We start from the raw sequence: 16,631 nt of genomic DNA on the forward strand, positions 1-16,631 counted from the left end.
GGATTACTTTTCCACAGAGCCTTGCTTTATGGTAGTATCACCTTGATATAAATTTATATTATACAGAGGAACTGTGTTCTTCTGACAGGATTACAGACTGCCTTTACGATGCTCGTTGTACTTTAATAGAAAAATCTGATAAAATAGAGAATATAAACTCTAAGTATGTCTCATGTTCCATACTCCATCTCATTGTTCCAGTGGTATAGTCTTACATCCTAAGACATGCTAAGGTTTGGGATACAGGGGAGAATCCCTCCCCCAACTTTAGCTATTCAACTGAGAAAAGAATTAATTGCATGTGTGATGTCTTCCTTACTTGCTTCCTAGGTGCTGAAATGAATGACAGTCTTTTGGGAAGCCAGCTTCTGCTGAGCACTCTTCTTCACAATACCTTTTTTGAGGAAGTGACTTCAGATCTTGTGCTGCAGCAAGATGGTCCGTATGACTTCTATCAGCATCCCAATATTCAGCAAGTCCGACAGTGCCAACCTGTACTTGACAATTTTGCTAAAGAAATAAACAGGCTACTGCAGGAATGGCCAGAGCACCCTGTACTTGTGCAGGTAAAAACACCTCAACAAATACTAGGGGAAAACTGGAGCATTTGAGGATTGCATTTATATGTGAATACATGTCTAGATATGCATAGACATGTGCAAACACATTGATATGCTTGCCTAAATGTTGTCTGTATTACTTATGCAGATGTTTTGAAGTCATACCTGTTTATTCATAAGAGGTATTATTGTGTGTATTATAGCTGTTCTATTTTAGTTATGAAATGTTAAGTGAGATTCTGCCAAGTCTGAACTTAGAGTTTTAAGCAATTTTCAGTCTGCCATAGCTCAAAGATCCCTGAGGTGTTGCTGTATCTACTCCTGTTTTTTCCTAAAGTTCTTTCTTTCATTATGCTTTAGAATAATTATTTTTAGTCCTTCTTACAGCATCTGTAGCATCTAGGTTACCGTTCTTGGGGTAATGTAGAAACTCAGATTCCATAGGAACTCTGCATTAGGTTATTTGTGCTCTCTTCCTCAAGTGCATTGGCCTTACTGAAATCCTGCACTGAGCTTATACAAAATTGAGAAAGCAGTTTAAAAATCTCTTGTGGGGGTCGTTATGTTCATAGAAATTAATTTAATGGCTTCTTCTGTTGAAATGCAGTTACTAAGGGCTGAATGTTTTTGGTTTTATACTACAGCTGTTAGTTGTGATGGACAGAATCCGGAGTTTTCCGCTTTCTAGTCCTCTCTCAAAGTTTCTGAATGGCTTGGAAATTCTTCTTGCAAAGGCACAGGTAAGAAGAAAATTAAGGCTATTTTAGGTTTCCTTACCTATATTTGGTACCATGTTGCAAACACAGTACTTGAAAGCTGTCTGTTTCTCAGGATCTGGGGTGTGAACTTGCTCCATGCTGAAAGTTTAAAGAGCAGGAACCCAGCAATCCAGAGTAATGCAATGAGTTTTGCCAGGCAGTGACTAATTTCTGGCTTTGTGTAAAGGGGAACTTTTCTTTTCTAGGACTGGGAGGAAAATGCCAGTCGGGCCTTGTCCTTGCGGAAGCATCTTGATCTGGTCACACAACTGATTATTCAGTGGCGTAGATTGGAGTTGAAGTAAGAATTGTCCTTCCGTGCTGCTTTTCCTTAGATACCATAAGCTTTCATCTCCACATGGAAGCACATTCCAATACAGAATTGCCTTAATTGTGGAACATGCTTCTGTGTATCTGTTGTGGTGAAAATGTGTGGGGGAAAGAGACCACCAATGAGGAGCTGTAGTGGATCAGAATGAGGATGTCCAGGCTGTGGTGACTCTATGTATTTGCCACAGGAAAAGTAGAAACCATATTTTCCCAGTGCTCTCCTGTTTTCATTCTAGGGTTTCCTGAGTGTGCGGGGCTTTGTCTATTTAATATCCATCATTAAATTGTCCTTTAAAATTATTGTCCAGTCTCCTGTTTAAGACCATGTAAAATTTTTATAGCCACAGTGTGTCACAATCAGGAATTCCACAAATCTACCTCAATTTCTGAGAAAAGAAACTTTTGAACCTGCCGCTGATGGACTTGACTTTACCCTACCTTCTTTTCTTCTCTCATATTTAATAACATTGGCAAAACTGTGGTCCTCAGAAGTTGATTGTATATATTAAGCTTATGTATAAATACTTTCATCCTGCTAGATTTTCCATTAGTTTAATAGAAACAGAAAAGAAATTTTTGTTGTTTTAAACCCAAACTACCGATGATATTTTTGATTTATCTCTCCCTTTTCTTATTGTTTCTAGTTGCTGGTCAGTAAGTTTGGACAATATTATGAAGCAGCATGTAGAGAAATCCACAAAGCACTGGTTCTCCATCTATCAGATGATTGAGAAGTATGTTCAAGAACATACAGAGGCAAACACAGAAGGTAAGTGCTGGCCTTAAGATAAATGTGATGCAGCTCCAGTAATTACCAAGGATGTATGATTAAGATCCAAAATGCCAGAATTTGACAATGCACTTTCAGGTATAGTTCTTTGCCTGACAGTAAATTCCATGAGCACCAATACAGGGTTTTCTGTAGGGAGTGAACTTCATATATATTTCTGACACCACTTGTGGTTCATAGGGCCTGTAATGTAACAAAAAGATATCTGTAAAAAGCATCTAAAAGAAAGTAGAATTGTGATAGCTGTACATCATGCACACAGAAACATTTCAAACAGATTTGGAGGGTAGGAGGCCTCCATTTCCAACTGGTACCTTGTTTTTTTAGCTGCAGAAAGCATAATTCATATCCCAGCTGAACTGCTTTTAACATTCTGTATAAAGCCTAAAGAATTCTTAGAGTAAGTAGGTTTTGGTACATACTGTTCTTAGCAAATGTGTCCACACATGTTCATGTTACATAAAATAGGGGAATGGGGGGCAGTGCCTTGCCTTCTCCAGATTTAATGGAATTCTAAAGATGAAAGCAGTGTCCTCTGGCTTGAGGCCAAGTTTCCAATCTCATCACTACTTAATGCAATTGATGAGCTTCAGATCCTTCGGTTATATTACATTTCCAAGAGGACAATATGTCTTCTTCCGCAGATAACACTCTAAAGCCACTGTATTCTCTACCAGAGTCTTCTGATCTATTTCTATCCTCATGACTTTAAGGAGTTAAGGAACTGGCAGTGACTTCTTTGTAGTAGGGCTCATCATGACTGAAGAAGCCATTCATTCATAGAGAATAGCAAGTATTCTGTAAATACTCAATGGATTCTGAAATTTGACATATAACTGACCTTCTCAATCAGTATCTTACTGCTGCTTCTTGTTACCTTTCCTTTCTTCCAGTGTAGCATTTGTTGGTTTTACTTATTATTAAATCAGAGTTCTTTTCCTCTCTGCCCCTTTCCTATTTTGTTTTGAACTTTGAACTTTTCCTAATTGAGACTCAATATTTAATTGAAGGTTAAGGACCAGAACAATTGTCACGTAGATCTTCTGGGTTTGTTTGTTTTCTCTCACTTCCTTTCTACATTTCTGGTGTAATGTTCAGGAACTGAGCAAATGGATCTTAAAAAGCTGATCAGCACATTACAGGCTTTCATTGAAGGCTCTACTCTGGGAGAGTTTCATGCACGGCTCCAAGTACTGTTGGTTTTCCACTGCCATGTCTTGCTGATGCCTCAAGTAGCAGAAAAGGGTAAGTTGGTACCATTGCCTGTGTTATCTGTACAACATTCTTGCCATCAGGTGTTCTAGACTTTCCAAACAGGTCACTAAGCTCATTAGTAGAACACAAGTCAGTGGGGCTGTTTTACTGTTTTCCTGCTGGTCAATTTACCCCATCTTTTGGTGTTGCTAAGCTTCCAAAAAGACTTGGGGTATATTTATTGTAATGATACTGAAAAATGTCCCCTTGTAAAAGAAGGATGATGATGATGATCATCATCATTATTATTATAATTATCTATCCCTTTTCCCTTCTAGATGTTCTGTGCAGCATCCTGTGGAATCTGTACAATTACTATAAGCAGTTCTCAGAGTGTGTTGAGGCCAAAATCACTGAACTTCGTCAGCCCATAGAAAAGGAACTTAAGGTAAAAGGAAACTTGGCTCAGACAATGTGTCGGTCTAATCAAAGGAGCAATGGAACATGTAAAAAAATCAAAATTTTAATTTGTCTATATTATTTGAATATTATATTATAATATTTGAATTTGTCTATAATAGTTCTGTTGGCCACTGAAATCCCTACTAAAAGTAACATTTTCTATGGCAAGAGTTAATTTTTGAGGTGGGGGAGGGATTGATTGAAAGCTTTAATGTTTGATCAGTCCCATTTATCCATGAAGGTTTCTACCCAGGGGTGAAGCCCCTGTGGATTTCACAATATCTGGCTGTGCAGCAGTTTTTATGCAGTGCCAAGATGTATGTTAATAAGAATAAGATGCCTGTGCAGTAATTTGCTCACTTACTAAAATGTTTTGCATTTTAAGGCTACCAGATCATTGTAACTGATTACGTTTAGAGATCATCTTTGAAGTGGAAGTGCTTAATTTCATTTGCTTAAGTAATCCATTATTTAAGTAATCCATTTATTTTCCTGATAGGAATTTGTGAAGATTTCCAGGTGGAATGATGTCAGCTTCTGGGCTATAAAGCAATCAGTTGAAAAAATACGCAGGTAACTCAGAATTAAAATTAAGCTCCCTTTTTTGAAACGTTCTTTCTAGATGATTTCTCTATGATGCTACATTTGAATGCAGAAATGTTTCTTCTGCTCATAACACAATGAAAGCATTTGTTTCCAGCAGCTGAGAGATTTCCAGAATTACAAAATCCAGTAACTTTTTTGCTTTCATTTGTTAATTAGAACTCTCTTTAAATTCATGAAGAAATTTGAAGTTGTTCTGGATGAGCCATGTCGGCCTGCCTTGGTGGAAATTGGTAAGGAAGAGCAGCTGGACTGCATGCAAAAGCAAGAAGAATCTGATGACAAAGAAACCAAAATTCAGAGGCTGAACAACACATTAAGAAAGGTTCTGTCTGCTAGAACAGATGTTACCAAGGTGATTGAATTAGTTATTTTAAGTGTGGGAAGAACAGTTTCTCTATTCTAATCTATATGTTGCTTTTCACCAATTTATGCAGGAAAATCTTATGTGTCAAATCTGTTGAATGTATCATAGACTTTTTGGTCTTACTTGTGTTCAGTGCTATGCAGCACTGGAGATGGGTGGGAACGCAGCATGGAATGGCAAGTATGGTATGTACTGATCTGGCACTCTGTCTATGCTCTAATATAGAGATGAGGCAGTTGCACATTTCATCTCCAGTTTGCTTACATATTGTCTGCAGCAGTTTGTTACTAGTGAAGTAAAATAACTTAGGAGTTGAAATTATCATTACCCTTTTTTTTTTTTTTTTTTCAAACCAAGGGCCCAAACAAATAACGATGTAGTTGTAGGATTTGTGTGCATATAAACTCTGATTAAATATTAAATTACTTTTGGCTTGGGTACTGATACAGGAATGCACTACATTGTCATATACCGTTTGCTGACATTTTGTAGACTGTGAACATTTGGCTTGGACAAACTGATGCACGGTAAATCCTCCTCCACAGAGTACCAGTTCAGTATGTGTCTAATTAATTTGCCCAGCTCAGGGAGGAAGTCAGCTAATTTTCTTCCTGAAAGAGATTCCTATTCATATCATTAGTTTTTATTAACAAGATGCCAGGAGACAATCATAACTGATCAGAATTTGGTGCTGAGTGGGAAATGCTGAGTTACCCTCAGCTTTGTTCAGTTTCTTCAGACCAGGAGCATGGCTGATCTTGCTCATGTCCTGTACAGGGGGGTAGAGCGAGGAGGCAGAAATCTAATGCAAATCTAATGTGTTTGATTGATTGAGGGTTTTGTTTGTTGGTCAGTGATGTGTGAGCCTCTTACTGATAGTTAAAAGGGTCATTGGTTTCACTTCTTGAAGTTCCATGTTGTCTTCATTCCTTAAAGAAGATGCATGCAAACATAAAATGAAAAAAAAAAAAAAATTGAAAAGCTTTGGATGTGCTGAGGAATTATTTCCGTTATTTAATAATTTCTACTTTCACAACTTGTTTGTGTTGTTCTTTAAGAACAAAGTTTGTGTCAAGTGGAAGGTAAGTAGAGTATTGCTACGTGGGGGCATTAGTGATTTGGGTTAATGCCTTTAAACTTGGAAGGCAGAGGAAGCTGACCTGAGCAGTGATTACCTTTTCATAGAGGTAACGACAAACACCTAAGACAGTAAGATCATAGCATCTTTCATTCCCTTGCCTGTTTTCAAAACTAATGTCTGCCTGACATATGTGTACTGATTTTTCTCAAGTGTTGGTGCTGAACTGATGAAATAATCACATGAACATGTTTTGGGGTTTCAGATGAATGCAGAATTTAGCCCTTGTTTTAAAGTGATTAACTCCTAGTAATCAAATGAGAGCTTTGAATATGTGTGTGATTTTCTTCCATTTTTTTTCAGGGGGCACTCCCAGAATGTCAGGGTGTCATTACATTTCCTACAGAATCACTTCAGTATCGTCTGTCTAAGCTGACAAAAAAAATGAAGAAAATGTGTAGAGCAGTTACAGAAAACAATTTGTTCTTAAACCTGGTGGAAAATCTCGACCAGTTCACAGGTTAGGTTTTCTTGCGATTTCATACCCCAACTGACCTCTATAACATAAATGGAACAAATTAGGAAAAAGTGCAGATACATAGTTGTCTTCCTAGAGTGACTTCCCACAGCTACTTTGCATACATTAAATTCTCAATCTCATACCTTTGTCTGCTGTCTTCTGTACAGGTGGTATTATTGTTTCTGTAACTGAACTGCAAAATTTAACATTTGATCAGACAGCAACTAAGGAGAAGCAGAAATCAGAGGCAAAGCATATTCAGATGCAAAAGCAACGGGCTTTGTCAGATCTCTTTAAAAGCCTTGCTAAAACAGGTGAGCTTCAACTAAAAATGGCGTTGGTTTAAAAGTATGGAGTTCTTGATCATTTAACTATCTTTGCCAATATATCTAAACCCACCATAATATGATGTAAAGGTAACACCTTTACCCTCCTCATTCATCAGCCTTTTCATGTGTTAAAAATGATCCCTAATTCAGCTTTCTTAAAGGACACGGGGCAGTGAAAAGTCCTTAATGTACGCAGGTCTATGGTAGTCTTATTTCAGCTGTGTTGTTCAGCTCAAGGTAGCTCAGCTACAAGGTATTTTTACACTACAAAACTTGTAGCATGTTCAAAGACTTGTCCAAGTAAGAACACCTGATGTCTTACTACCAATTGTATGAGTGACATTTTCCATGTAACAAATAAGGGCATCAAATGATGTGTGCTGAAATGCTGTTGCAGGTTTGTCCTACCGGAAAGGTCTGTCCTGGTCCCGTTCAGAAGATTGCCAGGAAGTTCTCTATCTTCGTCCACTGGACTTGTGTAGTGCATTGGCTGCAGTGAATTGTACACATGAGCTGGATGCCACGTATGTACTCAGGACTTTTTACCCTCAGACTGTGGGAATTGCAGCTGTAATACATAGAATTTATGGCATGTTGATTTAGACTGGGATTTCTGGGCAGTAATTAATTTAGGATTTTGCATATTCCCTTCCTCCCATTACTTCTCAGTTTGTTATGTACAACTGAGCAAGGATTTGGGGGGTTTTTTGTTCCCTTTTTTTTTTTTTTTTTTCTAACTTTGCACTTTAACAACTCTGTTTCATTCTTTCCATGAATTCGATTTCAGTTAGCCCTCCACTGTCCAGCCTGGCCTGGGACAGTGCTAGCAGTATATTAGAGTGTAAACTGTTTTATTGAAGGTGAGCTGTGATTTTCAGGAATTACTTCATTGTTTTGTCTTCATTAAATAATGGGATATTTCAGGAGAAAATACATATACTTCAAAGTGGGCATTGCTGGAAAAGCTTTCTTAGGGGAAAGGTATTTTTTCAGATTTTTTTAAAAATCGTTTTTCTGTCAATAAGTGCTTTTTTTGTCATTGAGACATGCTGGTTATTGTCCTTCTGGGATGTAAACATTTGGTTTATGTATCAGGGAGAAAAGAAAGGCTTCTGTATGAAGCTGGATTTAGTTGCATGGGGGGAAGAAAAACAATATTACTATTAACGCATTAAATGGTATTCAAAGATAGAGATTTTGCTGCTATTGCTTAAGGTTTCCTTGGAATTTATTTTTAAAATAAATTGTTTTATTAAGACAAGATTATTTTTAGAGACAATGAAGAATCGCAGTATCAATGCATTTTCAAGACAACAAATTTCAGGCAAAACTGTTGGGTTCAAGAGCTAACCTGGTGGCTCCAGCATGCTGAGGTTCTTTTTAATATCATTCTTCTTTGTGCTCTGCCAGGTTGCTGACAGAGATTTCTTCTGCCTGGGATGGATGCCAGAAGTACTTCTATCGGTCACTTGCACGTCACTCTCGACTCCAGACAGCACTGTTAGCACCCGCTAAGGTAAAACCCACAAAGTAAAACCAGAATCTTGGTTCTGTTATCTTCATTTTACCAGCTTGGACTGAAATTTCCTAGTAGTAAAAAAAGGATGGCAGGTAATAATGCTGTGTAATATGATACTAAATATGACATTTTTGTACCACTCATTAAATGCACCTGCTGTTTTATGAAGGGAAAAAATTGATTTGGGGAAAGAAGTTAATGATCTGTTCAGTGTACAGTATCTTTCATCCCAGCAGATCCCTAATTGCTACTTTTTGTGCATGAAGAAACTCATGAAATGCTGAATCCAAACTTGTAAGGAAAATAAACCCAATGTTATTCAGTGTTCTTGAAGAAATCAGTTGATATTTATAATTGGGTGTAACTGGAGTCTGTGTCCAACACAAAGAGTCCTAATATATTTCTTCATTTAAGGATTGGTCTAAAACCAGCAGAACAGACAAATGAGCTCTGCCAAACCAGAACCACTTTTCCAGAATTTCAGAAAAAAAGCATCTCTTCCAGATGTTCTTCCTCTCACTATGGCTTTACCCCTTATTTTACAATGCAGTCTTATCAAAGTCACACCTGATACTGGATACAAATAGTGGAATGTGACTGTGATCAGTTATGCTTTGTGTTGTGACCATTTATTCTGAGCTTTAAGATGTGACCACTCCTAATGAAAGGAGTGAAAGTAATTGTCAGTATATCTGGTAAAATGAATGGTTGTAGCATTGGTCATGAATGTAAAGCAATTAGGCTGGTATCTCTTCAGATTTTAATCACTATTTGCATAAGGTAGATTTAATACTGAAACCAAATTCCTAATAAGAATTGCTGCAATGGAGTGAAATGCAATGTAACTGTTGCAGAAGTTACTTGAAAGGCAAATTTTTATGCAGGATATATGGAAGATGAAGAAAAGATGAAGATGGGGAAACTGTAGTAATGGTATTCTAGTCTGCATATTACGACTTGTTCAATTAAACCCTAACCTTTCAGCCTGCTCAGTGAAATGGAGGCACAGAGACTGCTGCTGTCTCATTGTTCATCTGACTGTTCCCTCCCACTTTTTCTGTCCCTGTTTTCTTTAGGATATTGGACTAGGTAGCATTGAGCGATGCAAAGGGTTCACTGCACACCTCATGCAGATGCTTGTGAGACAGAGGCGATCTCTTACTGCACTGACAGAACAGTGGATCTTACTCAGGTATTTTCCATCTTCCAACGTGTAAATGTTGGCAAGAAGTTTTGACAGTAAGCAAATCAGTTCAAGAAAGATGGAAAATAAGGTAGAAGAAAATAACAACTTTTTCCTCTGCTGCCCTATATTTCTCCTCCCCTCAGTTAAGCCTAGATAGGTTTATCCTATCACTGCAGCCAGTATTTTGGAATTAAAATAATTCTGTTGGACAGGTAAGGCATATATATGTGTAATAATTCCTGTAATTAATTACACAGTTAAACCATTAAACTTAGAGATTGTTATATCTCTCTCATTTGGTATTAGCTTAAGTTAGTTTTATTTACATTTAAGTTGTTGGCTTGACCGGGGCAAATAAATGATCTGGATGGTATTTTGAGCCAAAATAAATAAAGCATCAACAGTTTACAAAGAAAAATTCTAGAAAGGCGGGATATACTGGATGTTATGTCAAAACTATAAAAGGAAAAGTGTATAAGAATTTTTCTTACTTGATGTGGGGTTTTATTTCATTACTTGAGTCATCAAAGTCATTGCAAAGGCCACCTTTGTTGAGAACATTTGTGCTCAGCACTCTGTAGTCCATAAATCTTACAGAAGTCAGACGAAGAATTCTGGACTGGAGATTACTGTGCAAAATTTATTTTAATCCCAGGAAACCTGCAAAAAACGAGTAAACAGAAAACCCCAACTAAACAAACTCCTCAGCTTTACAGTCACAGGAATATTAAAACTTTAAGGACACTTATCTGCATTTCTATGACTTTCATAGGAAATTAGATTTCGAGGGCTTTGTTGTATTTTATAATTCAGGGAGGGAAAGATCTCTCTAATTAAACAACCTTTTTTTAAAAAAAAATATTGTTGTAGTTTTTCCAGGAGAAGTTATTATCAAGATTTTTTTAAAAGATTAATTTAGTTGAAGATAGAGCTTTTAAAAATGAAGTACAATGTAAAACTCAGTGATTATAACTTCTCTTTCTTCTTAACTAGGAGCCTCTTGAGTTGTATACAAGAGATAGATTCTAGGTTGACTGCTGACAGAGAATACAATTCAGCATTTCCTCCTCAAGACAGCATTCAACACTGGACGGACAGACTGCAGCAGCTTTCCATGCAGTGCATGATGGTTCTTGAGGAGCTGTCTTGGTTTATCCAGAGCTGCCCAAAAGAAGAGTCAGCCAGGTGCAATGACAGTGAAAGGACTGATGTCAAACCCAACATTCCTCAGAGTTCATTGCCTGAAATGGGAAATGTTCTTGCGGGAATACCTGACTTGATTCCCTCAGATCTGAAGCACTTGTCTCCCGTAACAATGGAGCGATTGCCTCCTGGCTGCAGGATGCGAAATAAGGATCAGTTGTGGCTACAGGTGGCTACACGACTGACTGCAATGATGGCAAATGTGAAGGCCATGAAAGCAGAAGTGGACAGAGTAAGACAACAGTCACGTGAGACCTCCTTTTATTCCTGGTGAGTTCTACATATGAACATCTCTTCTATGTTCACATAAGATGTGTGAAGTAATTCTGAAAATTTTCACCTACACATATATTGAAAAGTGGGTTCAGATGCTTTTCAAACATTGTTCCTTTTTTTTTTTTTTCTTTTTTTTTTTTGCAATATGCAGTGCCTGACTCTTTAAAGAAATGTGTCTTCTCCCACTCCCCTGACAAGTGAAAAAAATTTCTGTCTCAGCTTCCCACTTTGTTTTTGGTCTCTCAGGATTTTATCCCCATAGCTCCTAGCTACTGAGATTAATTTCAAATACAAATTTAATGAAGAAATTTTCATTTTAAAATACATTTGTAGCCTATTTAAAACAATCTTCTAATCTTCTCTCTGCTTCAAACAGTGTCAATATAGGCTTGTTGTCAAGTCTTTTATTTAATAAATTCAGGATGGAGATATGCTGTCTCTCCCTTATCCATGCCCAAGAAAAGGTTTAATCTTAAATTGGACTGTTTGTTCCTCTTTCAGTATTACGGTATTTCTATTGCAGGAGAGACTTTGAAGTTTGCACATCAGCTGTGAGTTGTTTGCTGGAAGTCTCAGCCCAGCTACAAAGTATAGAGTCCCTGTTTCTTCCAAATGGGCAAGACAGGGAAGCTGCAAATCAGATGGCCCTAATCAAGAGCCTAAAGTATATACAAGAAGAAGTTAATAACACATCTTCAGACTTCACAGCCTGGAGAACACAGCTTCTTGCTTCCATGTCAAATTGCACTGGTAAGGATAACTTTTCTCTACCTGATTTGTAATGTTGGCAAAGACACAAGAATTTATTAGATTGGTTATTGCTGAAGGTGGCCCTGTGTTCCTTGTGGTATCCAAAACCTTCATGAAATTAAAACTTGCAAAATTTAGTCCAGACTTTATTTGTGCAGGATAATTTGTGCAGGATAATAGGATAATCTCTATTAGTGATGGATTCTGCACCATAGTTGTAGGTCAGGATTAGTAAGGAGATTTTGGTAGAACTGTGTAATAAAAGTTGCATAGTGCTGTCATCATCCTTGCATAAAGGAAACATAGGAACCTGTAATCTGATGTGTTTCCATGTAAAACTGCCTGTGTTAAGGTTCAAAAGGAAGTCAACGGTCGGATGAAGAGTTTGTGGAGCAATTCTCAACAAAAGTGGAAACTGTTATCCGTGCTGTTCTGTATGCTGTTCAGTGTTTGGTAGAGAGAAAACAGGAAGATGGAAAAGAGGAAGAAAAATCTTCAGAGGAAAGTGGTAAGTTTGTCAATATACTTGAGTGGGGAGAAGAGTTTCAACAATGCAAACCTTAAAATTTCTTAAATAGTGTGTGTCAGAGAGACCAATGCACAAGGAAACAGCTATTTTAATAGAAATTGTATATTTAAATAGATAGGGTGGATATTTCTAGATTGCTTGCTATAACATTTTTAGAATGTCTGACTTGATGTCCATTTTTTACTGTTTTGAACAAAGAGGATGCAGCCCTACTTGATGTGATTAAAGCCGGACATATAACTAAACTTTTGGGTGAAGATCTGTCTGCTGATTTGGAGTCTTTACATGTGCAGAAGGCAATTTTAGGTATTTCAGAACTCCTGGAGATACTGAAATCTTACAGGGAAGACTGCACTTCATATGAACATAAGGTAAAATTTTTATTTTCATGAGTTTTTAACTTAGGAGTCTCAAAAGATTTGGAATTGTGAATTACTTTGGGTGGTTAAACATGCATTGCTTCTTCTTGCCGCAGTGCCTTAGAACTAGAAGCATTTGAGAAACTGTGGACAAATAAAGGTAGTCTTCTGCAGTACAAAAGCCAGACATTACTGTAGTAAGAAGACAAAGTTGTTGTGAAAAATCTAGAAAAAGCTCCAGAAGCAGTAGAAATTGTTCTTAAACTCACCTATTGATATTTCTGCTTTGAGATCTGTTTTCACTCACTGTTGTGACCATCTCTGAAGTGCATCTCAGTAAGTACAAATAATGACCAACAGCTGGGGTTTTTTTTTTGTTTTAACTGTAGTTCTTCAACCAGTCCTGCTATTTGCTGGTGCGTCTAAAGCCCATGCTCTGCAAGTATTCAGACCTCATCCTGTTCTACCTCACCATTTCACTGGCATCTCACAGGAGTACAGGAAAACTGCTTTCTGTTCTAACCAGCATTTTTACAGAGCTTGCTCTAAAGGTAAGTTATTAGATGTAACAGTGGATATATGGCAAGCATATATTTCATGTGTAAAAGTCTTGAGTAGAAACTAAGCTGAAAATGTACCTGCTACTGAGGAAGATTTTGAGTTTCTGTTCACCTTTGCAGGGGTTTTGTCTGCCAAAAGAATTGCTTGAAGATGAAGCAGGAGAGGGAGCAACACAGTTCCACGACTATGAAGATGGTGGTATTGGAGAAGGGGAAGGCAAGAAGGATGTGAGCGACAAAATAGAGAGTGAAGATCAGGCAAGTGTTTGGGGTTGATCTTGTTTAATTGAAGTGAAACTGAAAAAGCTCTTGAAATCCATAATGTGGATGTCTTGGGTAAAAAGAAATACGAAGTTACCTTCAGTCTCCTTTTTATGTTGGCTTTTATCTTTGCATATCAGCTTATAAATATTGTTGTGATAATTAAACTTTTAATATATAGGCAAGATCCATTGTAAATTTTGGCTTTACCGATTACTTAGATAGAAGACAGTTTTCGAAAAGGCGAAGAGAAGGAGAAAGAGGATCAAGATTCTAAACCAGACATTGAAGGAGAAGACAATGCAATTGAAATGTCTGAAGACTTTGAAGGAAAGATGCATGATGGAGAATGGGAGAAAAAAGGTTTGGTTCTTCCACTATGCCAAACTTAAAAGAAAAGTTATAGATCAGCCCAGTAATGGTTGATGCTTTTCTATAACGTGCACATGTGTGTTTTTCAGCATATGTGGGGTTATGAAATTAAGGTTCAAAGTATGATTGCTTATTTGCTTCTGAATCTAACAAAAACATTACCTTTCTCTCTTTTGTACTGAAACACATTCTGAACTGTACACAGAAGATGAGGAAAATTCAGATGAAGAGGAAGAACTGGATAAGCAGATGGGCAATCTTGATAATGCCGAAGCTGATAAACTAGATGAAAGGCTCTGGGGGGATGATGATGACGATGATGATGATGATGATGAAGATGCTAATAGTAAAACAGAAGAAACTGGACCAGGAATGGATGAGGTAATAAGGAACAGGGTGGGGGAAAGAAGTATCAAAGAATTGAACTCTGCTAACCTGAAGTGACCTAGAATGGGAATTGCCTCTCATAGCTCTTTGCCTTAAAAAGGGATAATTTCAGGGAATAAGTTCTGTTGAATGTTGTATCTTTTTTTTTTTTCTGTAGGGGATGACGTCACTGAGACTTTGAAAAGTCGGTAACATAATTGAATTTCTTTTGGATTTATTAATAGGAGGATTCAGAGCTCGTTGCAAAAGATGACAATCTGGGGACAGGAAACAAGGATAATAAAAAACAGCCTCCCAAGAATGAGGAAAAAGAGCAACAGGAAGAGGACAGTGAAAATAAAGAGAAAATCCATGAACAAATTGATGAGGTAAAAATTATTTGGACTATATGGAGAATCTTGCTGTTAAACCACATTCTGTGGCTTATACCATGTGTTTCTGAGAATTTGAAATGCCTTTTTTTTTTTAATAGTGAAGTGCCCTGAAAAAATGCTAGTTCATTTCAGTGCTAAAAGTAAACCATACTGTGTCCATCATAATACATATTTATTTTCTGATTCATATTCCAGAAAGGATTGTTTTTTGTACCCTGAACTTGTTATGGCTGCCAAAACAGGCTTTACGTTGAATTGATGTTTTGATGAACAAAGCTTTAAAGCCCTAATTCTGTTGTGTTTAGCAACAGAAACACCTTAGTATATGAGTACATTTAGCATCTTCAAGAGTGCATATTCTGTTTAGAATGTTTCAGCTAGGAAAATTGGCTTTTGAACACAAAACATGCTGGTTTTAAGTACCACCAGTTTATGTAAATGAGTTTGCTGAACTTAATCTTTCTGCTCTTCATGCAAGAGTATGTGTATCACTGGAAATCCCCTTTTAACTGATCAGAATGTAATATTGTTTCTGGGATTTCTTTGTCCTAGAGAATAGAGTAGTATCTTGTTTCTTATCTTTGTCTATCCTCCCATTTAGTCCATGCCTGTTATTTTTCCCCCATTCTTTTGCTGACAGCGTGAGTATGATGAGAATGAGGTAGATCCTTATCATGGCCAGCAAGAAAAGGAGCCTGAAGTTGAACCTTTGGACCTCCCTGATAATTTGAATCTGGAGAGTAATGAGAAGAGTGATGATGAGGAGGATGAAGGTACAGCTGAAAATATCTACAGATTCCTAGATGAAAGCTACATGGAAGTGGGGGGGACAATCAGATCATGAGCCCTTTTTGTCTATACAAAGGAGAAAGATGGTAGGATTCTGTATAACCACCAAGAAGCTGCAAATTTATTTGTGCATCAAAATACCAACATAGCAAATGCAGGCCACACAAGAAGTCAGCATTACATTTTCTTTTGCCTCCCTTTCATGCACATTGTGAAGCATGCTTTCCCCTGTTATCCAAGTAATACAGCCTAACTTATGCTGGAATCTCCTTATTTAATTGTCCAGTTGCTTTTGTTGGTTTTTTTTCTATTATACTTTCAAATATTTGTACTCTTAAAAGTCAATTGACTCTCAGGAATATTAGGTTAAAGGAAGTTAATAGGAATTCATTCTGCTGTACTGCTAGCTGGAAATCAATTGTGACTTCAAGGAATTATCTGGCTATAGAAAACACAGATTCTGTGTACAGAAGTCAGTATTTTATTGGGTTTTGATAGGCTGGGCAGTTTTATTCCAAATATCTGTAATATTCACTGTCTCTGTACTTCACTGAAAGTTTTATATACCTTTCTGATTTTTTTTTTTAATCCAGAAGAAGAGAATGATTTTGAAATAGATGAAAAACCTGTGGATTTAAATGAGGCAGAGAAGACAGAAGAACAGAATGAAGAAGATACTGGTGAAACAGAAAGAGATGATCAAGATGCAAAAGCAGCTGAAGAAGGCACTTCTGAAGATAAAGAGGAGAAGGAAGATGAAGGAGACAAAGATACTCATGATGAAGAAGAAAAGGCAGGGAACACTGAGGATGCAGAAGAAGAAGAGGAAGAGTCACAACCACCTGATGAGAAAAAAAATGAATCTGCTGAAGATAAGGGAATCCCTAATGAAGATCAAGGCCTTCAACCTCAGGTACAGTGTAATAAATAAAAGTGTATTTTTTTTAATTGCCTTATACAAGATTTAAGAAATGGATGTGCTCTGTGATACTCCAAAATAAATTTAACATTGAATAGATACAATGTTAGTGACCGTCTTCATCAAGATAACAAGAACTATGTCTATTAAACATGT

The 16,631-nt window shown here is 37.2% G+C and overlaps 1 protein-coding gene across 1 annotated transcript in view; it reads left to right on the forward strand.

The window, feature by feature from the left end:
* The window catches only part of MDN1 (midasin AAA ATPase 1), a gene marked incomplete at its 5' end in the record, with an annotated part of 92,758 nt that overhangs the window by 62,523 nt on the left and 13,604 nt on the right, over positions 1-16,631 (forward strand). Inside the window, 24 exons of the mRNA XM_083857497.1 lie at positions 331-566; positions 1,205-1,300; positions 1,525-1,619; positions 2,293-2,417; positions 3,537-3,683; positions 3,971-4,080; positions 4,594-4,667; positions 4,857-5,052; positions 6,506-6,662; positions 6,830-6,976; positions 7,389-7,515; positions 8,402-8,507; positions 9,587-9,702; positions 10,690-11,169; positions 11,699-11,925; positions 12,278-12,433; positions 12,653-12,825; positions 13,203-13,364; positions 13,494-13,635; positions 13,860-13,997; positions 14,212-14,387; positions 14,618-14,761; positions 15,408-15,540; positions 16,150-16,469. Coding sequence (XP_083713623.1) covers positions 331-566; positions 1,205-1,300; positions 1,525-1,619; positions 2,293-2,417; positions 3,537-3,683; positions 3,971-4,080; positions 4,594-4,667; positions 4,857-5,052; positions 6,506-6,662; positions 6,830-6,976; positions 7,389-7,515; positions 8,402-8,507; positions 9,587-9,702; positions 10,690-11,169; positions 11,699-11,925; positions 12,278-12,433; positions 12,653-12,825; positions 13,203-13,364; positions 13,494-13,635; positions 13,860-13,997; positions 14,212-14,387; positions 14,618-14,761; positions 15,408-15,540; positions 16,150-16,469 — 3,983 coding nt within the window. The remainder of the gene's footprint in view (positions 1-330; positions 567-1,204; positions 1,301-1,524; positions 1,620-2,292; positions 2,418-3,536; positions 3,684-3,970; positions 4,081-4,593; positions 4,668-4,856; positions 5,053-6,505; positions 6,663-6,829; positions 6,977-7,388; positions 7,516-8,401; positions 8,508-9,586; positions 9,703-10,689; positions 11,170-11,698; positions 11,926-12,277; positions 12,434-12,652; positions 12,826-13,202; positions 13,365-13,493; positions 13,636-13,859; positions 13,998-14,211; positions 14,388-14,617; positions 14,762-15,407; positions 15,541-16,149; positions 16,470-16,631) is intronic.

Source organism: Zosterops lateralis (genome assembly GCF_965231275.1).
Source record: "Zosterops lateralis genome assembly, chromosome: 3".
Classification (NCBI taxonomy): Eukaryota; Metazoa; Chordata; class Aves; order Passeriformes; family Zosteropidae; genus Zosterops; species Zosterops lateralis.